The sequence below is a fragment of the Ambystoma mexicanum genome, chromosome 11 (assembly GCF_040938575.1).
Source record: "Ambystoma mexicanum isolate Mex_15411 chromosome 11, UKY_AmexF1_1, whole genome shotgun sequence".
NCBI lineage: Eukaryota > Metazoa > Chordata > Amphibia > Caudata > Ambystomatidae > Ambystoma > Ambystoma mexicanum.
In genome coordinates this window covers 1,438,178,835-1,438,206,708 of record NC_090934.1, presented here as the reverse complement: position 1 = coordinate 1,438,206,708, position 27,874 = coordinate 1,438,178,835, and the positions used below count along the sequence as shown (strand labels likewise).

Sequence of the window (27,874 nt, the reverse complement as noted above, 5' to 3'; positions counted from 1 at the left end):
AAGACTTGCAGTCTTGGGCCCTTCATTGAGGACTCCAAGCGTGGGGTCGTGTGAGCTAGACCGGCCGCATCAGCCCTACTCCTAAAAAGTTGTTTTCTTGCTTAGCTGGGAGGTCATTCATTTGATAGAGTTCGGTTTACAAAAAAACAAGAATACATTTACAGGAATCCTGGCCCCAGACCCTTTGTGTTCATCGACTAAGCCTTGAACCTTTTACACGAGCCGATATTCAAGCAAGTGGCCAACAGTGAGTCAGATCACAGCGCGTGCCGTAGTAACTTCCATTAATGCCCAGCAATAACACTTGCACGCACACGTTTGATGTTACTGCTTGAAAATGCTAGCTCAAATTAATCACAGAATGGTGTGTTTTGGGTGGGGAAGGGACTGGTGGTGGTCCGGAATGGCCACCGGCATGGTCAGGGGCAGTAAATGAGTGGCTAAATAAGCTGTGTGCCCCTCCTCCTAGAAGCATCCCAAGGCAATAGTTTCATTTAAAGAACCACCTAATAGGCAAACTGCTGGTATGATAGCTCAGCGGGTTGAGCGCTTGCTGCTGCGATCTGAGCGTTATCTGCAGTTCACAAGTTCGAATCCCAGCAAGGCCAACTCAGCCTTTTATCCTTCCGTGGTCGATAAATTGGTACCAATTTTGGTTGGGTGATAATTGTATGTAAATATGTGCTCTGTAAAGCGCTTTGGATAAAGGCGCTATATAAATAATACATCATTATCATTAAAAAGGGGTATTCTTACTGAAGCTAAACTAAAAGATCAAATTAGGAGCAGTGGGGCTCCTAACCAACCCTGACTAGTCAGTCAGTGCGCATCATTTCCTCGCTTGCGCGCCCCGGCAGGATGTGCTGTGGGGCTTAGGCTGTAAGAAGAGCCCTTGCTTCTTAAGCCACTTAGGCCGCTCTGGCCAGAGAATCAAGTTACACTGAAAACTGTCCCAGAATGCCCTGCACTGAGAAAAGGCTGCCCCCCACTGACCTGAACACACTCCATGCCAGAGAGGATCTCCTTTCAAATGGCTACTAGACTCAGTCAGCCCTGTGCTAGAGCCCTGTGCTAGAAGGGAAAGCCAGCTCCAAGTCACACATGCAATCGAAGTGCTACAAATGGCTGGGAGCACCTTGCGCTCAAGGCCACCCCTAGGCAGCCGCGGACCAATCTCTATTTACTCCTGAAAAGCTGCCCTCTGATCCTTTCCCCTCCTCAGCTCAACGTTTGGCTTCCAAAAACAGTGTTTTTTTTTTAAACAGGACTTGAAAAATGCTCCTGTAATATAGGAATCCTTATGGAAATAAATTTAGCAAAAATAGTACAACTGTTGCGTTATTTTCATTTTCATCCCATCTTGAAGACTACAAATCCCAGAATTCAATGCCACAAAATGATAAAAATGACTTGGAGGATGTCTTTCAAGACAGGCTCATAACAAAAGATAGTGTGAAAAGTTAACCAGGTATTTTGTATCATTTCACAAAGGCATGTTTGTATGATGCAAGTAAAATGTGGCATTTTACAAACAAATTATTTGTTTTGATACACCAAAAGTGAACACATAAAAACGAGAGAAAGAGTTCAGAACTCTTTTGTTCAACATATTTTAACTGTCTTCAAAGTCATCAGATGTGGGTTGCAAACTAATTTTTTTTGTATGCGCTTTAAGAAAAAAATCCCTCTTTTGAATGCCTTTTCCAAAACAATGGTCCTTAAAATGGACAATTAATTGTAGTGAGCTTCGACTTTAAAAGCTCCGCTAAAACAAAGAGCATGGTAAGAACTATGAAGCCCCACGGGCTCAGATGGGGGGCTGGGCAGGTGGCAAAGGAGAGCCACAGGGGGTTGGAAGCGGGCAGTGCTGCCACACTAAGACGGGCCCCGGATGGAGTCAGCACAGCCCTGTACTACTTCTTATTCTCTTGGCAGCTGCTGGCCGCAGGGCCCCTAAGAGTGCGGTGTCCGGGGCCACGGCACATACTGCCCATGCCTCGGGCCGGCCCTGAACACACGTCATGGAATCGGATTTGAAAAGGATTTCCCATTGGTTGAAGGTGTAAGTACAGGCCGTCGAGAACACAGGTCTTTACCATAACCATTTTCCTGTTATGACCAATAGAGAGTCCGCTTTAATAACAGGAACAACTATTAATACGGATCGTGGTAAATGAAAGGTGTATGCGCGCGCACCCACACACACCCGCCCCTCTTAGTGATGTGTCTTTGTTCCTCTTTTTATGTTTCTGCCACTGTGCTCGACTGAATGGCCATGGCCAACAATCTGGGTGTGCTTAGCTGCAGTTGGTTGCCTCTGCTGTCAGTTTCATGGAAAGAGTCCAGATGCTCAGGCTTGACAGAACAGTGTCTAAATTGATATTCTCTCTCGTTTGAGAGTAGTTTGGTAAATGCCTCAAGGACCGTTATCACTTGCAATTATTGCTGCAATTTGCCATGGAATGAAGTTTGAGGCATTTCAGGCTGAAATTGGCAAATTACTTTGAGGAATTCGACCATCTGCATGCTGGGTCGCCTCAGGTTTTTAGAAATGTTTATTAAATGGAATAATTTTACACCAACCTCAAGAAAATGTGTGGGGTTAATGCACTAACATTTTCCTATGCTAATAGCCCAACAAAGACCTTTGTACTGTGGGTGGACACAGCCTACAGGCACAGCCCCCCTGATCATAATTAGTTGGGTTATGACAGACAGATTACACAATGCATCTCCAGAATGGGCAGGACCAAACGTTCCCCCTGCCCTAGCCAGCCTAATTAACTAACAAAGGCACCATGGATCCGCCATGTTCTTTAGTTGGCCCGGCAGCTGGTGGCACTGATTATCATACGATAGAGTGTACTTCCAACAGGCCCCATTGGGGTCCGGCTGCACAGGTTAACAAAGGAGACAGGAAACCCCAACAACCTTTATATGCAAATGTCTCCACCTGAAGCCAGCTCCCGTCCTCAGTATCAATGATAGAGAACGGTCATGTCTGGCACTGCATGCTTACAGTAGCCCACCACTCAGTGGAACCCCAGTCATAATGTACGAGAATGTGGTTTGCAGGAGCGAGATTCTGGTCTCAAGGGAGACCTGCTGCTTTCACCAGGAACCTCAGAGAGATACATTAACCAGAGAGTCTTTTTGATCCACAACAGACAGGCAGATCGGTGGGATTGGTTCATTAAGGTAGGCTTAGCCTACACCAATCAATGTGGCACATTTGGCAGATCTGAAGACTTTGCAAGGAGTAGCAAAAATAAATCATCATTGGACCCTGGCTGAAGGTACATTCTGCCTTACATCTTCGGCTAGTGAAGGAAGGTCAGGACCTCCAACCAGGGACGCAAGATCCCTCCCCTTAACATCTCAAATGGAACAGAGAGAGATGCAACATCCAGGACTTGTTTAGGCTCAGCAGCCAGCTTCCTAGGTAGGAAGTGCCAGAAGGTCTCTGACCACAAAAGCAAAAACAAAGCAGCTGCCTGCAACACTCCTCAGCTTTGGGCCGTCTGGCTTAAAGGATGACACAAGCCCAATGAAGAAGCTGAAAGAACAGCACGACAATCGACGTCTAAGAACCCAAGCATCTAAGGACATTTTCGAGCCAGTCAAGTTCCTCCAGCTGCAACCGACTACAAAGCTGACTGTTACGCTGCAATCACATAAAGACATCTGGTGGCTGAATATCCCCAACTCTCTCTTCGTAAAATGCCTTCCTACTTGAGCTCTTTGCTCATCTGCCTCCAACTCCCTCAGGGTCAGTCGCTTCTCCAAGCAACAAGTTGGTGGTATATCTCTTTCTTCGGCTGGGCCTCCCTCTGGAATAGCCCCCCTGCCTCTCTGAAACTTGAGGAGAACCATCTCCGGTTCCGGAAGCACCTCAAGACCTTCCTCTTTGCTTTTGCCTTCTCTCTTTCTTGCTGATTTCCTGTCTTGATACTGCACTGGTCACCTGGCTACCCCGCACAGCCTCCTGGCAACCCTTGCACCTGGGTCTGTATCTGTAACCCTACAGTCCCCCTACCTGCACTTCTGGACACCTGCTGTCTGCATTTACCCTTGCACCTGCCACCTGCTGGCCGCACTTCTTGTTATTGTTTTGATCCCATGTACAGCACTGCTCAGCTCCCACCTGACACTTTTCTGCTACCTCCCTCCCCTGCACGATCTCAATGTCACTTGGCCTAGTAATATTATTGTCTCTGTCCTCCCTCTGTTCCCCCTCCCTTGCCTCGTCGCGCCTAAACCATGTGTGCATAGGCATGTTATAAATGCCATTTCATATCATAAGAAATGGTGTGATGTGTGCATGCAGAGGTCAAAGTGGGTGAGAACTAAAGGGTATGACATTCTCTTACTTATCGGGGGCACCCCGTTGCCGTTCCCTTACTTACTGCGACCCAGAATACCATTCCAGGGTGGCAACTTTTTGCCAAATCTTTTTTGTTTTAAACTTCTTCCCTACTGGGGACTCGAACCTGAGCACCCTCCCTCAAGTGCTGGAATAGGGTTATTTATTTGAATAGACTGATGTGCAACCCATTCCCAAAAAGCCCAGCTTGAGTGTGATCTGGTCCTGCTGTAGGCTCAGACTTGTATGTTGGCAACAGGAGGAGTGTGTCGGTGGCTGGCCATGTACTTTAAGAGGTGTGAACGGTGGGTGGTGAAGGGGCGGCTGCATGCTGAGTGGAACAATGACACACTAACGGTGGTCATTTATTTAAATCAATTTTCTTTCATTGCGTTTTCTTCAGGTTTACTGGAACTGTTGTAAAACACTATGTTGCAGGGTGCAGTGGAGGCAAGGAAGGACCCAGGAATGGGGTGTGGGGGAGTGGGTGACAGTGAGTATGGGGGAGTGGCCAGAAAAGGGGGCCGGGCGAGGGAACATAGTCGACTACTTTTTTTTTTTTTACACTTCGACCACTGTGTGTATGTATCGCATTGTGCTCTATGACCTCCCTCTGGGCCCCCCCAATTTTCGAGAACCTTCAGGGCTGCTCTAAGGGCGGAGTCTGACCCATAGAGTCGCTGGGATGGGTAAGGGGCCCAGGAGAGTGGGGGGGAACTCCAGAAAGGGGACAGGGTTGAGTGATCAGTGATACGTGGCACGTAGGGAAACATCTCGGGTAATGGGATAACATTATTGCAACTTGCAAGGAACACATATCCAGAGCGTTCGCTAACTGCGGTGCGAATTCTGCAAAAGAAGACGGACAACGTGAATTGGTGATATTCCGAGCGAGATCTCCGAGGCCATTTTGCATGAGGTGTTTTTTTTTCCATTTCTAGATTTATAACAAACCACCAATACATGTTGTTGTATTGTTCAACCAGATCAGAACCCTCTTTTTTTGTTTAAAGCACGCTTTCAGTAAGTCGCTAAAAGTACCTTATAGTTAAAAAAAAATATATATCCTGCGAGCAGTCCGAGTGATTCAATTTGCAAAGCACCGGAAGCAACTAGCTCCAGCGCCTTGAAACAACCTGTAGGCGGCACAGGCGCCCCTTGGACCTCTCCAGCAGCCCAAAGCAAACCCCATCCCGCCAAAGCAAATCAAGTCCCAAAATGTGCCCTGCAGAACCGCCCGACACTCCCCGTGAATGCGTGCCGTTCTCTAATCAGTCTCCGGCTGCAGAGCAGGGGGCGAGGGGGCTGTCTACAGCCAACATGTTTATTTCACACGTTTACCCCCCTGTGCAGAGAGCTCATGGCCGCGGGCTACGGCAGGACGCCATCTACCGCTTGGATTTATCTCTAACCCACGCCTCCCCTATTGAGTCCTCCGCTTTGCCCCCGACCCGACGACAGCACGCGAAACAGTCCCGATTCCGGGCATGCAAGAGCCAGGCTAGTGTGCCGGGAGCCCTTGGTATGCAATGAGCAGTGGGCCGCATACCAATTTCCCAAAACTAGACCGATTTAAAGTATCTCTCCTTCAGGGGCACTACAAATGTTGGAGGGGCAAACTTATTTGCGTGGGGGGCATCTAACTTCTTCACGCATTCTAATGAGAGTAATCTACTGCAGCGTCAATGTTACAAGCAGTTAACTCTCTCTCTAAGTCTGAAAGCATCCATGTAGCTGCTGTGGGAATGAGCTGCCCCCTCGCCCCTAGCCTTCCAATCACTCCCCTGGCATGCAAGTACTAACCCCACATCACCATTTCAATTGCCCAAAAATGTATGGATATGAATGCAGGTGCTTACAGTGAAGCACTTTACGTTAGTAACTGCAGGGCCTTCGTTAACAGTGAAGCCCGGGTGCCGTTTAACATCTGTGTCCAGTTCTGTCCGGCCACGGCTCTCTAGGTAAGCCAGGTCGAGACAACATAGCCCGCAATTTTGGTGGGAGTGGTCAAAGCAAGGCCAGCTCAGTGGTGTTGTGGCATCTCTCCGGAGAGGGCTTTGGTCATGTGTGGGCCTCAAACTATCCATTCGGTGCTCTGGCCAAGCTTGGGCTACAACATTTGGATTTCCAGGGCAGGGGCGTAGATGAGGCCTAGGGTTGCAAAGGAGACTCGGTTACCCGAAGGGAACGGGGTGGGGCACGTGTCCTGAGGTTGGGGGGAGGTCTGCTCCTGTGGGAATATCGCGTTACTCCTCCGACAGCACTGCTGACTCACAAGCACAAAGGAAGTGCATCGTCCATTGCGTCATCGCTCTTGCTTGCGTCACTTGATTACTGCAGCAATCTCGCTTTGTTCGGGGTTAGATAAGAGTGGTTCACCCAGTCCTACTCTTTGTTTTAACCTCATACTTTTCGTCCTTCCTCTTTGCATCCTGGTGCCTTCACTTACCTCCCTACAAAGGCCAAGCCAGGTCTGGATCAGCTGCTCACGTGGCATGCGATAGAGCTAGATTCCGGTTATTGGGACTTTTCAAGCACAAAGATGGACGTGCAGATATTCCTGAGGACGGGCCGTGATAGGTAAGCTTTATCATGCACCAGCAGGGCTCCGAGATGCTTCAAAATATTGGGAGAGTGCCTGCCTCAGTATCACAGTATTATTTAGCATGGACCAAAGCCTAGAGGTGGACCTCTCTAGTCTCCCTCCACAGCTCTTCCATGTGTGTAGTGGGCAACGAAAATGAAAACGGACTAAAAGGCACGATGCTTATAATGTAACTTGCAACTGTCTGCAAAACATGCGCCCAGAAGCCCCAGGGCAAGGCGCCCAATACAAATAAAATAAATACAAATGGTAGCTGTCAATTCCCCCACATATTGAAGCTTTTAGGAGACCAGACCAAAAGGGCAGAACTCAGGAGTCAGCAGAAAAAAAAAGAAAAGTAAAAGGAACGAAGATTATGGAAGTATAAGAGATGCACAATAAAACGAATTCCAACCTGGCAAGATGGCCGCATTGGTCTTACTCGGAGCAAGGGAGATAACAGACCGCTTGTTACAGCAGCCTAGCTTTGCAGTTGCTGACAATCCGTGTCGCAAGACCAAAAGCATGAACGGTTCCGATTGTCTATGGGACATTACAAACAGATCTGATTATTTATTTAGTAGTATTATGGTATTTAATGAGCAAGGACCTAGCTTCTAGAAGAAAAGCAGCGCTTTACAGAGGCATACAACAGTACAGATGCACAACAGAGCCCTTTTCAGAGGTAACAGAACAGATATACAGCGGGGCACCGAGGAGGGGTACAGCTGTACAGGGTGGCGTGGAGGAGAGGGGCAGACATCGTTTTGCAAGTCAGGAGGCAACCTGATGGCCTAGATGTTAAGGAGAGACTCCTTGAAGAGGTAGGTCTGGAGTTATTTTCTGAATTGTAGGAGCGTGGGGGAGAATCTGACGCAGACGGGCAGTAAAGGATTGTTTTCTGGTCCTTTCCTTTTTGCAGTGGCAGATTTCAAGTCTGCACGTGTCCTGGCTTCTGGTGCTACACTGTCCCCCAGGGAGGCTGAGTTTCTCCGCGAGGTAACCGGACGACTTGAGGGCGACTACCCGATAGATGATGCATCAAGACTTGAAGGTGATTCATGTGTGCAATGCGAGCCAGTGAAGGTAGAGGAGGGTCGGGGTGATGTGGTCGTATCTGCCTAGACCCTTCTTAATGCGTGCATCTGCGTGTAGGACACTTCTCAGGGGCACAAGGGAAGACGACGGGAGGCCTCTGAGGAGGACATTGCCCCCATTCAGGCGGGATAGGAACATCGCTTGAACTGTGACTCTAAAGCTGTCTGGAGGGAGGAAGGGCTGACCTTCCGCAGGAGGGAGAGCTGATGCCAAGCGGTCTCCGTTTTCTTAGCTATGTATGTCTTGAAGGAGCGTGGTTTGTTGATGTGGAACCCAAGGTATCTTCATATCCAATTTGAGCTTCACCTCTGTGGCAATGATTACAGGGACTGTAAGCTGGCCCAAAGTGTCAACGAGCACTTGACCCTCCATCCGAGGTGTGCAGGTATGCGGCTGTGTGGGTGGCAGAACAAATTGTTCACCATAACAATCCAATTCTGGGGCTTCAAGGCAGAGGGATCATATGCTAGAAGAACTCTTTTCCCAACCACACCATTTTACTCATCAGCAGATCTGCAAAAAGAAATACTGCAGTGCAAATGTGATGTGAAAAGTGCGGTGTTACTGTGCTCACGACTATTTAAGTCCAGGCTTGATCTTGGTGACAAGATGGAACCAGGAGACAGAACCCGACCAGCATGGACACAGACATACACACACACACCCCTTCTCTTGGAAAGGGGACCACCCTTGTTACCTTCATTTTGATTGCTGTTTCAAAGGGACCTAACTCGGCCAATGAGCATCCCAAGAAAATCACGCATGACCATTGTCCCAGGTGGACATGTTATGCACATGCTACATTGTTTTTTAACACCCGGCTGTGAAAAAAAAAAAATCCCTCAAGTTTCTGCTTCACGTTGGAAACAAATATTTGTTTCAACTAATGTAGTCTGTTGCTCTTCCTTGCGGTCGATTATTTAATTTATTCCCTGCTTTTTTTTTCCTGCTGGGCGTATCTAACCAAGTGTGCAAAATCCCAGAGGCGGCCCCCGGTTCCACACCACACAAAAATGCATTATAAAAAAGGAGCTTATAAGAGCCTGTGATGATACATGAGGGATGTTTAGCGCAACACCAAGAAATGATACGACACACACGTTCTTATTGAATTCTTGGAATAACTTAGAAGCGTGGAGTACTGATTCTGTAAGGTCTTATGAGATTTTGATCAGAGACCAATAAGAAAAATCGATAGAAAAATTCAGTATCAGGTAATGCCGCCATGCAAAAAAGTCGTCAGGTTGGAGATTTAAAAAAAAATGCATTATTGATGCACCCTTCAGGCTATTAAACACTTCCCCAAATATTGTAGGACTGGAGTTATAATATATAATCACCCCCCCCCTAGAATATTTGGGGAAAGAATTGTGGTAGCCAGGAAAAAGTCGCCAGAACCTGCGGACTTTTTCACGGCGACATCATTGCATGGATTCCGGAATTCTGTGTGGGTTTGATAAGGCTCCATCCCGTACTCGTATGCACACTGTACGGGCTTCTCTCGTCGTGAAGTTGGCGGCATTGTCAATGTCGCCCGAAGATTCCTCTTACCGCCCTCACCCCCGCAAATCCCCACACTGGAACAAATTACTTGACTAATCTGAAAACACTGTGCTGGGGCCTTTCCTGGAAGAGCCGTCTCAAGTGGGCCATTTCAAGAAGTGCTTCACACTGTGATAAAGCCGCAGTGACCAGCAGCCCCTGCCTGCCACACGGGAACACAATACTGCGGGTGGGGGCGCAGGCCCCCTAAAATGGTGACAATGCACACAGCATGCGGGGGGCCCCCAAGAGCGGGCGTGTACGCAAGCAAGGAGCAGAATTGTATTTACTCACCGATGGACACGTTCAGAAATACTAGCAGTACGGGAGCAGTGCACACATGCCTCTAAAACGCCAATTATACCATCATTCTGCACTGTCAATAATGCCACACAGCCGCAACTTCAAAGCACATAATTACAAGAGAAGACATGATCACCAAAACACAAGCTTTTAAAAAACAAATTAAAAAATAACCTTTAACGCCTGGTCCAGACATTTTAAGAGAAGGAAGCACAACAAGCGAGCCTTTGGAATTATTATCTATAAATTGGAATTTCACGGCACTGTGTTTTCAGGTTAAAGCGTAATTTGAAGAAGAAAAAAAAAGCTGAAGAAAGAGGAGAGCTTGGGCAGGAACAAAACCCCCTCTGTGGAGGCGGGCTGCTCCCCTCCCCCCCAACAAAAACACGGGCTGGAGGCCCCAAGGAATTTTGAAGGCATGGAACTGCCAATAACACCGTGAAAACCACGGGGAGCTCATTGGAAGCAGATGTCTTCCCAGCTTCGTTTCTCTACACGTACCTTTGCCCCCACCTTCTGCGGGAGAATAAAATAAACAGTAGGGGGGGGGGGGGTGGGGGCTCGCGCAAGACCACACCGTTCAGCAAGTTTCCACCGCCTTCTGCCCTTCTTCGGAAACATATGGGAGACAGTCTCAAGCAAAGGGCCGAGTGATGGGCAGGGAGGGGGAGATGCCTGTCAGATGGGTGCAGTGTGTGATATTCTGATGTTCAGCCTAGGAAAACATTCCTTAAGCCCTCAGGCGTTTCCCCTACATTGCAAGGGACCCCCTGCAGAGGGTAGGTAGGTGTTGGGGGAGGGCACACACGGAACAATTCACAAATAACCAACTTAACACATGGTTCGCTCTTGCCCTGCATTCGATTTTTTTTAAAAAAAATCGAAAACACCTAGGCCTACTTGACCTGCAGAATACGCCTGGTCCCCATCACAATAAAGCGATTTTCAGCTAGGTGAGACTGACGCCCGAACGTGGCCAGCCAACCCCCCCTCTACACCCCCACGAAGAGAGCAAGGCCCTGGGTACACAATTCCACAATTGAACACGTCTCAAATACACGCGCGTATACTCTTGAATTTAAATGTTTGGAAACGTGCCATGGCTAAAAGGTCCTACAATGCAGATATGTCCCTTTAGGGCTGTTATTTTAACAGATCAGAGAAAACAACAAGCACGCACGCACGCACCGCCAGTGCACGCATATTACTTGACGTGCCTGTCCAAGAATGCGTGGTTTATGAATCCCAACAGGTGCAAATATGAAAGTAATTGTGCACTCAGCTATGCCTACAGAACACACACAGGCACCACTTAACGGATGCGAATGTGCTAACAAATACACGTAGGTGCAAAATAGAACCATACAATAATGTGTAAAAACATATGTAGCACAAAACGCACAGCGTAGATATTTTTGCAATGTCTGGTAAAAAAAAAACACGAAAAAGTGTGATAAAAACACACTTGCAGGCAGTTTCATAAGACATAATCCATTATGGTTATTATTTTCGGGGTACTTATTGACCACGTACGTAGCTTCAGGAAGCAACACAGCGCTTTGCAATCATAAGGGGGGTGAGGGAAGCAGAAAAATAAGGCAGTGGGAGCTACTAATGGGAGGGGGGGGCGAGCAGGCAATTTGTCTGCAAGGGATCTAGAAGCAACCAGGGGCAGAAGCGGTGGGTAGCAGATCACCCAGACTCAAGTAGGGTGGGGAGTGGAGCGTGCTTGCATATCTGCAGAACACACAACGCAGTAAGACAATATGCAAGGACACGGAGATACGGAAACACAGTTCTGAAAGCAGAGTGGTGGGGCAGGCCCAGTTCAAAAGACAACTGTTCAAGCACTCACTTGTATACCCCTTAGAAATAACGCATTGTATGCTATTCTAGCACACACTGCCAATATGGGAAACCATGCATGCACACGCGTGTTCAATAGGTTGAGATGAATGCACACACAATGTAAATGCACAATTATAATTGTTGATACACAAAATGAGCCTGGCTCAAATGCAAACCCAAAAAACACAACATCGACAATATGATTTCTACAACAGAACTGTAAACAAACACCAAAGGATAATGCACTGCACGGAATCGTGGGGCAGGCTGGTGTGCACATGGATGCAGATGTGGGAAACCTCTAGTGCATGCCAGCTTCCTGGGCCCGCGTGCACGTTGTCGGGGGTGGTGCGCTGCATTCACGGGAGGCCCGAGCGGGGCCACATCGCCAAGACTCCTTCTTTGCCTTACCTGCAGGGCAGATGCACAGCAGCAGGGCGGTGAACAGGGCTTCCACGACTCCCAGGGCTGCGGGTCCTGCCCCTCTCCCCATGCCCATCCATCCAGCTCGGCCTTTGACCACTACCCGCGCCCTGCAAGAAGAGAAAGCCGGGAGAGGAGAGGAGGAGGGGTCAGCGTCTGAGAAGGCACAGAGACGGCGCAGCACAAGTCATCAGTCTCCCTCTGGGCACACCACCAGCCACTGCAACATTGTTACACATTCCCTTCCTCCTCCTCCTCCCCGGCCAGCAGAAGCCATCAATCACCCGAGCCCAACCAATCAGGTAGCGAGCGCCTTCTCCTCCTCCCACCCCCACGGCGGGTGTCATGTTGCTGCGGGCTAGCGCCAGTGCAGGGAGGCGGGAAGGAGGCTGGAGACAGCGAGGCAGCCCAACACGCCGACATAAAAGAAGGACTCGCGTTCCCTATCCCGCCCCGAGGCAGGGCTCCACCAGTGACTGTCACCGAGGCCTCCCTGCGGGGCCTGCCTGTGTAGCTCCCTACCTGTGTAGCTCCCTACCTGTGTAGCTCCCTCCGGCTCCGGCCGAGGGAAAGCAGCCCCCAACAGACACCTTCTCATTTCACACAGAATGCTTTGCAGATATGAAAGGAATATAGGCTAGGCTCACCAGATTTAAAAAAGTAAAAAAACGGGACAGGGCAACTAACATAAAAGTAGGACTAACTCTTGAAAGTGACTGGCAAGGTAATAAACACATATTATTATAATTAATTGATCACACAACTACACTATCTTAAGTTGTAAAATGCAACATTTCTTCTGTGTCAGGTTGTGGATTCATGCCTGTCAGCTATAAAGACCAAAAACCGGGAGCACTAGAGTTTCCAATGGAAACATAATCAAAACCGGGACGTCTGGTCACCCTAATATATATTCACATGTATAGACTTGGTGACTTTGCCTTCGGGACCTCACCGAAAAAAAGAGGTCCACCGCCTGAAAAGTGGGGTACATAGTACCTAGCCAAGCTGCAGGCATGGTGGGCACTAAAGTCACCCCGGGGGTATGGGGGGTGTGTTGCTTGGCTCAGCCTCTCCGAAAATCATTCTCAAGGAGGGCATGTTGAAAACAAAAATACGTTTATTTTCCTGAAAAGTGGAGGGTGGAAGTGTTTTCTTGAACCCACCATAACATTGGTTTGTTATGTAAAAAAAAGTGAAAGGAACACGCACCCACTGTCTAAAGCTGTAATGCATGTTCGTTTTTTTAAAATCAGTGCCAGATTGCTATCTCAAAGGCTTGAAATATGATACTTTAGAAAAACCGTTCAGAGTGTGCGTGGCGGGGATTAATATCTCATTTCCCTCATGGGAGTGCCTCAGAATACGTCCATCATGATTGGTCGGCAGAATCTGCCCTTTGTTTATGCATCATATGGCTGTAGTAGAAAAGAGTCCACGATTGTGCCACACAAAACAACTGCTCTACCAACTCAATGTTATTATAGCACAGCATGGTCTCTTGGTGCTTTAGGACTTATGAAAAAAGAGGGTGCTGTCACTGGTGTGGGATGGGCAAAGGGAGCAAGGATTACTGTTTGATTGGTTGTTCCAGGCGGAGTCGGGTGTTACGGATGAGTGTGTGCTGAATCTTTGGATGTGTGTCAACATAGCAGCCTGATGAAGGAGGAAGGAGATATAATTGATGGGCAAACGTTCGAATTGTGTGATGCTTGCTTGCTGAATGGAGATGTGAAGGCAGGCGATGGACACTAAATTGTGTGAGTGTTGCATAGTTCGCATGGCATGGCATGGACCACTAACATTGCACAAAGCACGAGATATTGGCAGATGGTTGTCTGATAGTTGCGGGTTTCCCTGCGGAGTGGTCCCAAAGGGAGGTTTGCGTCTTGCAACCTGCTCCAAAACCAAATCAATACCAAAACTGGCAGTTGTGTCACGTTAAGAGGTATTTGAAAAGGTAGGAAGGGTGGCTGAGCGATCCCGCTTACCCAACACCCAACACCCAATAATGGATCTGGGCATACCTTTTTGGCACAGGGCTATGAGGTTTCATTTTTTTACAGACGAATATTTTAACCTCTGAAAGAATAAGGGAAATGCAAGATTTTGTTATTTTATTCACCGTTGTGCCTTTCTTCCAAGTTTGTGAAGATAGGGCATTCTGACTATGCTCTTATAGTATCTTTAAAGGCTCAATGATGGATAAAAATGCCAAACAGCACACCATACCCTACTCACCATGAGTCAATTATCATTGACCGATGACTAGTGGCGAGGGCACATTTTGCGGCCTGGTTCAATTACCCCAGAAAAGTTCCCCTACATTTCAGAATCAGTTTAAGACAAAAACTGCATGGTGTATGTAATCTATAGTATCACTTGTTTTGAATTCAGTGCTGGATCAAGATTAAGTCACTGACACTACAAAAAATGTGATACCATCTTTAAGGAACGCACATGTTTTCAGAGAATTGCATTTTCATCTAGTGATATTTCACCAGAAGAGAAGCTATGTTTGGCAAAGGCTTAAACTAGAAAAATGAGCAGAGGTACACAGATTATGGTTATAGCCAGACACAAGATCTGCAACCTAATTCTGGCAATAATAATCAAACCGAGCACCCCAAATGCAGTTTTAGGATAGTGCAATAGAATTCACGAATGCCTCATTAAACTATCGGTTTTTGTCTTATAGTGATCTTTTCACATGCTACTGGCTGCCAGATGCAAAATCATGGCCATGAGAACCCAACACATCAGGCTTTCAGTGGATTGCTTCCGCAGGGCTACCGCTAGTCGCCAGTGGCTCTTCTGTAAAGCCGACAGCGAAAATAGGACTGGCTGGTTCAAGATCTTTAATAAGAAGTCTCCAAACTACATGTTCGGTTGAACTCGGAAATTGACCATTTACAAGGAACATCATTGTTTGACCAACTCTGCTCGGCTGCTGCCCGCCCGGTCCAGGCAAATAATTCTGTAAGTCTGTGGAAGCCATGCTCCGGGCCAGGCCTTCAAACGCCTGTTCGTGCTAGGCGATTATTATTTTTAAAAGAGCCGCTCCGATAATGATGCTGCTACTTTTCTTAGGACAGGCTTACTGTTCCCTCACAAAAATACACGCATTGGCAAAGCCAACAGATCTCGATTTTTCTAAATGTGAAACTGTGTTTAATGCTGGGCCATGTCTTTGTTTATGATAGTAATGATAATGATGCATTATTTATATAGCACCTTAATCCAAAGTGCTTTACAGAGCACTTCATTACATACACTATCATCCAACCGACATTGGTACTCATTTATCGACCTCGGAAGGATGAAAGGCTGAGTTGGCCTTGCCGGGATTCGAACCTGCGACCTGCAGATCACGCTCAGATCGCAGCAGCGAGCGCTCAACCCACCGAGCTATCTTACTGGTATATGAAGACTTTCAACATATAATGTGTCTCTCCTTGTACTACATGAAATGCCCACCCGTGTACTATTTGTCCATTATTTCACTACAGAAAATAATCATAATTGTACTGCAGAATATGCAGATCCTTGTATGACAGATTGTGTCCATCCTTGTACAACGTACGGGCTAAACCCATCGGTGCACTACAGACTATGCTCCTGCTGGTACTACAGAATCCTTGTACTAAGGAAAATGATCAGGGATGACAGGATATATCCACCATTGCACTACAATGACCGTCACTGTTCTACAAAATGTGTGGGCCTCATTACGAGTCATCCGGTATGGAAATAACGGTGGCGGTAAACCCGCCGCCACCGTGGTTTCCATACCGAGTGATGTCGAGTCCTGCAGGCAGAGGTGTCATTCCCGCCAGGTCTGACCTGGCGGGTTTAACACCGCCCGCCTACAGACGGTCGTGGAAACACCGGCACCATCAGGAGATGGTGCCGGTGTTTCCATGGTCCCCATTCCCATTGAGTCCAATGGGAATGGGAATGGGGATTTACCGAATTCCGCCTCCGGAATTCCCGGGTCACCGGGGTTGTAATGCCTCAGTAATTCCGGGAATCACAGAGGCGGAATGGTAATACGAGTCTGGCGGTAACCGAGCCGGAAAAACCGGCAGGTTACCGCCAGGCTTGTAATGAGGCCCTGCGTTTTATTTTGATGTGTAATATGCCATTAACCCGACTGAAGAGTAGAACCATCATTTAGCCTAATTTCGATATCTGCTGCCATAAGAATTGTGCCCTCCAACTCCTGTTCCCATGACCCTTTCTTGCGCTCGCCCTAGATTTCCCCTGTAATGTGCACGGTTACGCTTTCGCAACCATTGCGCTCCAGATAAGATTTTTAAGTGGGAGCATTTGACTCCCTATTTTTTTTAAAGTTGGGAGTAAAAGTATTTTTTAGGGAGTAAAAAAGTATGCCCCATTCCAAATGGGAATATTTTATGAGCAAGTAGAAATGGTTCAACTGTAAAACAAATGTTTCAGTAATACATATTTCTTTGCAACTAGTAATTCATGCACATTGAAAGTTGCAGTTGTACCTCTTCAGGCCAGGAAGGAATAAGTTTCTTCCTGTGGCTCTGAGGGCCCGATTTACATGGGAAAGTCCAATTTAATTTTTTTTTGTAAATCAGGCCATGTGTGCTAGTGGTCCACATATATCCACGGAGCCTTGTTGGTGAAAGCAGAAGGCTAGGTATGTGTACTTTTCCTATTTTTTGTTGAGAGTATTGCTTATTTTTAGGGAGTAAAAGTGGCTGATACGCCCCTTATGTATAGTGCTGGCTGTCTCCATCCGAACTTCCCCTCTAGCTGAGCTCCTTCCTTCAATGGTCATAGAGAAGGGACTCTGCAGGCAGACCACATAACACCGCCCCTTATGTGCAGCCTAGGCATTTTCTATCGTACTGCATCCCTTCAGTCTTAAGCCTAGAGAGAGTGAACACGTCAGGTTCCAGGGGATTAGTGGAGCCTGCTTTTTTTTTAATTACATGCTGTTTTTATCTTTTTTTAATAATCTTTGGTTTGCAAGTCATTTTTCCATCCAAAATTAAAAGAATCTCCACCCCTCCCCCCTAAAATAATGGCGTTCTTAGCTTTTGCACCAAAATATTTATGGCAATGCTGTATTCCTTTGTTTCAGTCATTAGAATCAGAACTCTCTCTCTTCCGCGGCAGCATTGATCCAATATATAGCGTCTGACATCAGATAAGAGCTTTCTGACCCAAGTTTAATGGCTGTTCGAAGCCTGCCCTAACAGCGCTGGCAATTCTTAATCTCAAGGTCACAGTAGACAGGGAAACGTGTAGACTGCAAGAATACACTTTGCACCGCTCTGCGAATCAGGGTGTTTAGTTGGCGGTGCAAAGTCACGAATCAGGCCCATTATGTACGGATATGCTCATTTTAGGAGTTCAGGGTTCAAAAATGGAATAAGGGACATTCTTGACCCAGAGGCATATTTAGAACATCTGGAAGCCTTGCTTTATTTAAATTCTTTAAAGCATGCATGGATACAGCAAGACCTCCCTGCTGTTGTTGCACGCAAGATAACTCTCTCGGGTTGTTTCGCTGAATGTAGACATGCATTGCCCACTTTCTGAAATAACCTTTTCTCTGCCCAGATACTTTAAGTACTGGGTTGTGTTACTGCCAAAGCACTGGTCACGCAATAAAGCGCCCCTTCATACTTCTTTTTTCTAGGCTCCATAACTTTGCATAATCAATATGACAAACTATGCTGCGGTTCCATGTCATTTCTTCGCGGGATGTTTTGTCGCGGGGGTTTTTACAGATTTTTTAATGAAAAAAACTCATCAAATTTTTTATTTTGGGGTAATTCACTCTCCAAGCCCCCACCTCTTTAATTTTATTGCTATTCTCGAACACCGACACCCCATGTATACCTTTTTCTAACCCCCCCCATAAAATTCGATGAGTGTTTTTTTCGTTAAATATTCAGTAAAAATCCTAGCGAAAAAACATCCGGCGACGTCGTACCGTCTCAGTGAATACCAGTTTACTTGATTGTTTGTCAATCATCCTACAGTATTTTTTTTCCTTTTGATATTTTCCTTGCACCATTTCGCCTGACTACACTGAGAAACTGGGCGATTTTTTTTAAGGGCACCCCTAGAATTGATGACCACTTAGCATCCAGCACTGACTGCTTGCACCTCCCTGATTTGGGAGGGAGAATGGCCGGAGCTCTCAGCAGGCCACTGCTGATAGGGCATTGCCAGCAGATGCCTGGGCGAAGCAGGTAGCAGCTGACAATGGGTGTTTGAACCTTTTTTTCTTTTGAATGTGCGGCAGGGTTATTAATCCAGAGAAGCATATCAGTTCAAGCGGTGCTACAAAGAGCAATATGCGTTTCCCAGGTCACAGTGCACAAACATTTACACATGTTTACACAGAGACCTGTTAAAAGCACGACCTTGGCACAATGAACAACATGGATTCTCTTTATCACAGGCCTGCTCTGCTCGTGCTTGCGCAAGAGACAGCGGGATCTGCGGCCTAGCTGGGATTGGCTTGGCTGTTCCACTAAACACGCCGGGTATGTATTTTGGCGTTACAGAGATAAGATGCACAATAACTCGCTTTAATGAACTGCCTCTCATTCTAGGCAGGTGCCAAATCGTTTTATAATCAGCTCCCGGAAACGTTTCGAAAGGAGACACCTCTGGAGGGGAGCGGCCATGATGCCCTTACTATGTTGCACTGGCGAATCAAGGACCCATTGCTCTCTAGGGGCAATTAAAATGGGGGGCGGGGGGTGCTATTTTATTGCAAGTTATAAATATGCAATACTTATACTGTAGTCTGATGAACGCGATTATTACTCCACTGGTAGGTGTTTGTTTACAGCTTGTTGTCAGCTTACTGCCACACTGTCAGACTTCTCCAACACTGTTTATAGACAATATCATGGATGCTTAAAGTAGCACATATGTAGAGCAGTGGATGCAGCTGATGATAGCGCACGCAGCTGATGGCACAAAATACAGCTTATATCTAAGATGTATGTAAACTACGCCGTGATACCTAAGGGTTTGGGCGTGTAATCAAAGGCAATAAATAAATAAATAAATAAAATGGTGGCAGGTGCTGGACCTGCTGAAGTGGGTGTTCATGATGGCAGCTGATGAAGGTGGTGGCGAAAGTAGCTGGTAGTGAAGGCACCAGCTGGCAGCAAATGTAGATGATGGCACTAGTGGCAGCTGGCGGTGTACCTGGCAATGAGGTCCTGCAAAATGGAGGATGGCTGATCTTAAATGGCAGTGCTGCTGCTGGTCTCCATTTTGTAAAGCGTGAGTATATAATCTTGCGCAGAGTGTATTGAATTAAAGTACAGACTTAAACATCTGTTTTGGAGCCAGGGCATGCACGGCTTCAGCTGCAGGACCTAGCCCCATTCTACCCAGAGTGGCTGCTCAACCTGCAACTATTCACCTTTTCCCACCAGCATATCTCGAAACACAGAAATACTTCATCCTACTCGGAGGAAATAAGGGAGGCCTGTGCAATTAAGGCCCACACATGGCAAACACCAACGTCACATTGTATGTGACAAGCTCATCACATCTTTAGATTTTTAGGGAAAAGTACAAACATGCACAATGACAAGAAAGCACACAAGGGAACAGCGGTTTAGCCGTGAAAGGAGACTGTCTGTAATGTTTAACATCTGTAGAACTTTACCAGCATGGATGAACTTGGAATTTGGCAGTGATCAGTACTTAAAAATATAATGCTGTTCAAGTCGCGCCTACAATTATTTAAACATGTCGTGAAACTTAAGCTATGTAGACCTGGGCTACAATCTAAAGCTGGGTTCAATCATGTACCCAAGCTGTTATAACAGGTTATGCCAGGCAATGAACACCAATGTATCAATTTACTAATCTGCAAATACTTTTCCCAACTGTACCACCCCTGCAACTAAGTTCCTTGTAAGTTAACAGCGCCTCGATCCCCCTGGGCTGTTTGTGCGCTATATAAACGTAATACATAAATAAATGAATTGGAATACACTTTGGTAAATCCAGTAACATGTTTTTCATATTATGAAAGAATAGGATAGATAATGGAATAGCTACGACCACAGACTCTCTGCACTGGGAGGGAGTTGCAAGCACATACAGACATGCCCGTTTTGGGGCATTGGGAAGGAATCATTGCCACGCACTGGGATTTGACTATTAAACAAAACAAAGTGCATGATGAAAACGTGTCTATCAATAGATAGTAATAGTGGAAACAAAGCGCAATGGTGCACATATGCATAAACACGCATGTGCTATGCCTGCGAACTGATATGCCCTTGCACACTGAGAAGATGGTGGATAAGCCATGATTATTTATTTATATAGCGCTTAAGCCTAAGTGCTGTACATACATCATCCCAGCCCAAGTTGGTACTCATTTATCGACCTTGCAAGGATGAAAAACTGAGTTGACCTTGTCGGTATTCGAACCCGCAGCTTGCAGATCACACATAGATTGCAGCAGCAAGCGCTCAACCCACTGAGCTATCTTACCGGCGCACCTATCAGGGCATAGGAACAGAATTGAAAACGTTATCTGAGCATCACCTGGCCCATACTGTGGAGGATGGGAGCTCTTCTAGACTATACTGGGTGCTGCCAGTTTAGTGTCCAATGCAGAGTGGCATCTATTGGCCAACCCTTCATCCAGTGGCTGTTGGTATTAGCAAGATGAGCTGCCCTACATCAGTTTGCACATTGGTTGTGCAAATGTGCCTGATCTCTCTCTGATGGAGCAATTCTGGGCTCACTGAAGACGGGAGGTTTGATCAACCTGGTGATCAACGACATTGGGCCTGATTCATGGAAAAGTGCCCACAGATCCCGGAAAGCCGGCACGCCGAGAACATAGAAAAGTGCCCAGAGATCCCGGAAAGCCGGCACGCCGAGAACATAGAAAAGTGCCCAGAGATCCCGGAAAGCCGGCACGCCGAGAACATAGAAAAGTGCCCAGAGATCCCAGAAAGCCGGCACGCCGAGAACATAGAAAAGTGCCCACAGATCCCGGAAAGCCGGCACGCCGAGAACATAGAAAAGTGCCCAGAGATCCTGCAGAGCCCGCGCGCCGAGAATGCCTCTGCACGACCTGTCGCGCACAAGAAAATCTGCCCGCTACGCGTATTCATGAAATTGTCCATACAAAGTAACCCCTTGCGCAAGTTGTGGCCAGAACTCCCATTACACGCCCACATGCAGAGCCTTTCCAGCCACGGAAAAGGAGTATTGAGCACTCCTCGCATGTGATGCAGTGCACCCTGGAAAAACAGCCTGCACCCGCCACAACCAGGCCAGTATCCCAGCAGGGCTGCGTGGGGTCCCCTTTAGCTATTCCCAGGACCCCCCAACATGCGTAGTACGTATTGTAAAAGTCATCACATCCCAGTCACATGCGTGCAAACCCCCGTAAACCGTGCCTGCACCCGCTACACTGCTTACGCACACCCCCAAGTACGATTGGAACCCCGACTGCATGCATGCACCTAAATCCAACATGCAATCTTCCCACAGCACAGTGATTGCTATGCACAAGTATCTGTACGCCAGCCTTTGGGTGGCGGTTGCATCGAGTGCTTTGCGAGGTTATTTCCCCGACGTGAGGTTGCGCAGTCAGATCCGCCCACTACTCCGGTCTATGCACAGGCCACGCTCTGCGAGGTGTCTCGTGCAAGGCACTCGGCCGCTCGCAGATACGCACCCAGCCTGCACAAAGTCCCTGCAATGTACAAAAAGGTCCAGCGCTGTCGATTCCACGAATCAACAAATGGGGTTTCACAGGCGGTTTGGTGCGCAAAGCCCCGATTTACTGCACAAATAATTCCATGAATCAGGGCCATAATCTTGGGACATCAAGGGAGATGTTTGATGGGTATTCCGCACTCGCTCATTACCCAAGCACACTCAATCTGGGTATTATGTAAATACAGGCTGTCATTGAGAAAAGTTAATTTAATATTAACTTCATATTTTATGTTTGGAATAGGTTTATGATGGCAGCTGCAATTTCGCATTCTTTCCTTTTTGCACTTTTTGGTTCCCAGGCTGGCAACCTGGGGGCTTCTATTGCTGGCTTCAGCAGCAACGTGCTCGCCTTGGAAGCAAAATGACAAGGAGCAACACAGGTTCGATCCCCAGGTCCGCACTTAGAAACCTCTGGGTATTAGGCGCATTATAAATAACCTATCATATCATATCACGGAAAGGAGCTCTCCTTGCACTTGTTTGATGAACGTCCTTTCACCAGTGTTAAAAACAAAGCAACGTCACGTGTGTAAAGCTACTATGTAGCAGTTACTTTGAGTTCTCTGATAAACCATACACTACAAACTATGCATACAATAGAATCGTTCCCAGGCAAAGTTAAGAGAAATGCTCATTTGCAAAACATATATGGGGTTGCACGAAGCATTTTTTAAAGATGGTGCATTGTTCAGGTGCTGCCCGATCTAACTTTGGGGGTAGGTCCACAACATGTTACTCTGAGGAGGGGGAGGACTGGGGGGTGAGGGAGAGCATGTGCCGCGTGCTGGCGGATTCCTCTGGGAGCTGCTACATGCCCCCTAAATTAGCCTAAATCAGCACACGGGAGCCAGAGCGGCACATCTGGCAGCATGGCATCTCCCCAGGCATGGATGGCATACAAAGTGCCACTACTTCTAGTTAGCCCTAACGGAAGCATCCTGTGTAAAATGGGAAGTACCTATTTTTCTGTCAATGGAGATAGGCCAGATTTGAGAAGGGGTCTCTCAGGTGTCCAGGGCTGAGCGTAGGCGCTTCAGACTTACCCATTCTGCATGCATTTCTGGCAGGTTGCAGGCTCTGTTGGGACTATGGGGCTCCGCAGCCAGATCTGGCCATTTTCAGTCAGAATTCGCACCTATGCATCATTTTCCAGGGAGACTTTTTTGAGGTGCAGGAGTCTAGGGATGCGTAAAATGGCACAGTGGAGGAAAAGGGCCTGATTCCTGAAATGTTTTGCGCGCTGAAAAATGACTTTGCACACTTTTCAGCACGCACTAGTCCTTTTACCGATTGATGGATAGGACTTTGTGTGTATTTCTGGGGCTTCGCACGGGTCCTTCACGTCTTTGCGTGCAGTCAAGTGCTTTGCGCGACACTCCACGCAAAGTGTGGGATGGGCCTGCGCAAAGAAATAAATAGTGGGCAGAACATGCATATTCCCAATTCCGCCGGCAAAATGATGAACAAGGAAAAACGTGGGCGTGTTGAGGGACGTGCCATGTAAAGAAATCGGAAGCCCAGTCAAGAGCACTCCCAACCGAATTCATGGATTTCAATGCGCACTCACGTCAGGAAAATTCATACGAAATCCCTGTGATCTAACTGTCACATGATAGGAGGCGCAAAGTACTAAGCGCATAGGAAGCAACGCGCAAAGGTAACGTTTACATAGCAATTTAGGAGTGAAGGCACGTAGTGAGGTGCCACTTGAAGTTAGGGGTGATCTTATGCAGATTAGCGGGGTGCTGCCTTGAATTACGTGGGCGTGTACGTAGATTAACTGGACGCTGCCTTGAGTTATGAAAAATGGAAGCAGGTTATCAGGTGCACTTTTGGGTTACAGGGGTTTGTACGCAGTCATGCCGGAGTGCTGCCTTAGTTGCGGGATGACAGCCCGCGATATTGCTGGGGTGCTTTATGATGGGGATAAAGCAGGCGCAAAGGTTGCCATATGTCGCAGGTTTTCACTTGCGTGGTACACTGACATAGACCTAGGGCGCACTCCCATTTTGTATTTTGTGGGTCCTGAGTGACACTGACATAGACCTAGGGCGCACTCCCATTTTGTTTGTCCTGAGTGACACTGACTTAGACCTAGGGCGCACTCCCATTTTGTGGGTCCTGAGTGACACTGACATAGACCTAGGGCGCACTCCCATTTTGTGGGCCCTGAGTGACACTGACATAGACCTAGGGCGCACTCCCATTTTGTGGGTCCTGAGTGACACTGACATAGACCTAGGGCGCACTCCCATTTTGTGGGTCCTGAGTGACACTGACATAGACATCGGGCGCACTCCCATTTTGTGGGTCCTGAGTGACACTGACATAGACCTTGGGCGCACTCCCATTTTGTGGGTCCTGAGTGACACTGACTTAGACCTAGGGCGCACTCCCATTTTGTGGGTCCTGAGTGACACTGACATAGACCTAGGGCGCACTCCCATTTTGTGGGTCCTGAGTGACACTGACATAGACCTAGGGCGCACTCCCATTTTGTGGGTCCTGAGTGACACTGACATAGACATCGGGCGCACTCCCATTTTGTGGGTCCTGAGTGACACTGACATAGACCTAGGGCGCACTCCCATTTTGTGGGTCCTGAGTGACTCTGACTTTGACCTAGGGCGCACTCCCATTTTGTGGGTCCTGAGTGACTCTGACTTTGACCTAGGGCGCACTCCCATTTTGTGGGTCCTAAGTGACTCTGACTTTGATCTAGGGCGCACTCCCATTTTGTTTTATCTTTGGCTTGAGAGGAGTACTGGCCACATATGTACCGCGCGCATAAACCCAAAATAATAAGCGCACCCAATAAAATAAACCCGTACATTATAGCGTCATCTTGGTAAACCACAAGATTTGTATGCTGGTTTATTTTGCTGCTATTCTAATCCATCCCCCAAAATGCATAATGCTTTGTTTAACTCCACTTTGTTTTAATTGCATTGCTTCGCTGGCAGCCGCCCAGCCAAGGGATTAAATTTAATACCAGAGATCTCACGGTGCAAACGACTCTATCTTCCTTACTAAGCGTCAATGGCGCCGCCATTACTCTGGTTTCCGGTAGCCGCATGTTTTTTAAATTTAAAAGCGCTTTAAGAAAAACAGTAAGATACAACCGTAAGAAAAATAATTATACGATTTTTCCAAAATGTATTAACATATGGCACAAAGCACAATGCACCACAGTAAGTCAACACACACGACCACACTATCTAAACCAGTTGGGGCTGTTTTCAGAATAATAATCAAGGAAACCTCAATTGGCCGAGCTGCAGCGGGTGTTTTTAAGGTAGGCGATGCGTGGTCCGATAACTCTCTGCTAAATGTCGACTGCTTGGAGGACACCTGTGAGCTTAGCAATGGTGAAGGCTTGTGGTGCCCCTTCTTCGGCTCCCTGCCCACAGCCCTCTCTGCATTCACAGGGGGTGGGATTGCGGGGGTGAGACCGCTCTTTAAAGGGGTTCAAGGAGGTCTGCCTGATTCTGTGTTTTAGAGGAATCTATCCGGTCTGTGCTGTGTAAATGAGCATTACGAGACATTCAGGGTGGGTTGGATTACTACGAGATATGGGTGCTGGACTTAGAAAGAACATATGCTAATTAATCATTACCACTAAACTAGACTTGAACCCGAGGGATGCCGGTGTATTGCACATCAGTATAAAGGCTAAATTGGGTCTTGCAAATTCCGATCAGCGTTGTGCTTGGAGTAGACAGGATGGTTCCCTCTTGGGATCGAGTGTTTGACCGAATGGATTTGAATCTAGGCGTATCGCATTATGTGTTGCTTAGGCTGGCTTGTGGAACCGGGATCTTTTAATTAATGATATGAACTATTCCGCTTGTGCTATGACTGTAATGATCTTAGCTGTACGCTTCTCATTGCTAATTGATCATGAGCCGAAGTGGACAGCGTTCCTCGGGTTTGCACAACAAGGAGGCTGCGCGTGAGGTTGCCAGTAGGTGCCTCAGAAGATCTCATTGGATGGGGAAACCTATCAGATGATTGCTTGGGGAAAGATATAGACAGAGAGGCCCTTAGCCATGAACCACCTGCACCCACTGCCAGCGTAGGGGCGTCTTGATGCCAGTGTGTGGCTGTGGGTCTGAAGCTAGAGCTGTGTCACAGAAGCAGTAGCTCTAGGGATACACTGCCCACTTCAGGAGGGCACTTGGCTTCTGTGCCATTGGGCAAGGTGTGGACCTTCCTAACCTGGTGCCTATGCAGTGCAGAACTGAAAAGGAGTTTGGGAGCCTGTGAAGGATTTGACCAGAAGGGAGGTTACAACAATAACGGGATACACATTAGATAGAAGTTAAAAGCTTAACATTAGGTGGGCGGGTCTTACCAAGGATGATTGACATGTACAATGTTCAATAGGATGAAATCAACAGTCCTTTTCTTTAATTGGTATGGGTTTGTTTTGGTTACTAAGAAACAACAAGGGACATGAACGAGGAGAAGGAGGTCCGTCACGAGTGGGCGCATTGAGGGAAAGCTCCACTGTAACATTAAGAGGAGAAGAGTTGTTGCGCCGTTGCGCTATAGCAAAGAGTTATTAGCCAAGTTTATAAGATTAAATTGAGCGCTCCTGGTTCCCCACCCCGCAAGCTGGTGAGAAGCCCTGAAGTTCGCAGAGCAGCAAAGCGAAGGGAAGGAGGAGGGGCCTAACCGCTGACAGCCCGGCGTGTACCGTTAACAGAGCGAAGGAGCAGGAAGGCGGGGCATAACAGCTGATAGCCGACGATCAGCAGCCGATCTGGCGGGCGACCGAAGCGAAGAGTAAGGAGACAGATTCAGCTCAACACAGTGTCTTCATGCAGCAAGTGAAGTGGTCAGAAGCGCCGGGGAAGCGGCTATGAAGGCAGCCCATACCCCAGCCATGTATCATTTGGGAAACGTTGAATTCTGTAAGAGTATCAGACACTTTCAGAAACAATTCGTAAGATGGATGGCACACGTTACGGAGTACGTGCCGTGCTGGATGACAGGTCATATAGAGAAGTTTATGCCTCGTTGGAAGGTTGTTGGTGAAAGATAAGCTGCTTTCATACGAGATCTGGGCAAGTTCAGCGAGACCTCTACACTAAGCTGAGACTTTTCTTTGATATACTATTTGAAGACTCATTACCTGACTGTCAATTGCTGAACCCAGCATTCTAAAATAGAGAAGAGCAACGAAATACAGATTGTAAGAAAAGGAGGGGTAGAATCCTGGTAGAGATTGGTCTGCTGTCAGAAGAAAACTATAAAAGTCTCACACTGGTCACTTTAGATTAACAAGAAGACAATTAAGTCACTGTCCTTGAAGATTCGAAGTGGGTTACTATCTGAACTGAAATGGATCTACATATGCATAAAACATCCAAAGGAAGTAGACAATAGTTGAAACTAAGTTTTTAAGATGAGATGAGAAAAATGTCTTACAACCCTGAAAGAAGCTTCGCAAGACAGTATCCTTTTAAATTTTAATAAATAACGTTAATTTAATTAAAATCCTGTTGGAAAAGTCAATCGTGTCCACGTGTGCTTATTCCCACGGTGAGGTGTAACAGAGCCCATCTACTGAAACCTGACATGGGTCCAATACCCTGTTCTATGGAATTTCTTCTGCCCAGGAGGGTCTATATCCACGTTTTAGCTCACTGCACCCTTCAGAGGGGAAATAACCATTTGCATATCATTCCTTGTCCCACCCACAAGGGCAGTCCAGCACCAAGTCAAGCCTTATCAGTGAGGTGAAGGCGAGCCTTTTTAAGACACAGTGAGCAATGGGTCCACGGATGGGTTACCCGGGGTTACTTAGGGTGAAACCCCAAGTTTTACAAAGTTACAAAGGAGTGTGGGAGCCCCTCTACTGAGACCAACTTGGGCCACATTCCCAGTTCTATGGAATGTCTTCTGCTTAGGAGGGTCTACAACTACGTTTTAGCTCACTGCTCCCT

General features: G+C 47.3%; 1 protein-coding gene across 1 annotated transcript in view; it reads right to left on the bottom strand.

The window, feature by feature from the left end:
* Positions 1 to 27,874, bottom strand: part of RGMA (repulsive guidance molecule BMP co-receptor a) — a 109,240-nt gene that overhangs the window by 58,035 nt on the left and 23,331 nt on the right. The window contains exon 2 of the mRNA XM_069625068.1: positions 12,150 to 12,271. Coding sequence (XP_069481169.1) covers positions 12,150 to 12,271 — 122 coding nt within the window. The remainder of the gene's footprint in view (positions 1 to 12,149; positions 12,272 to 27,874) is intronic.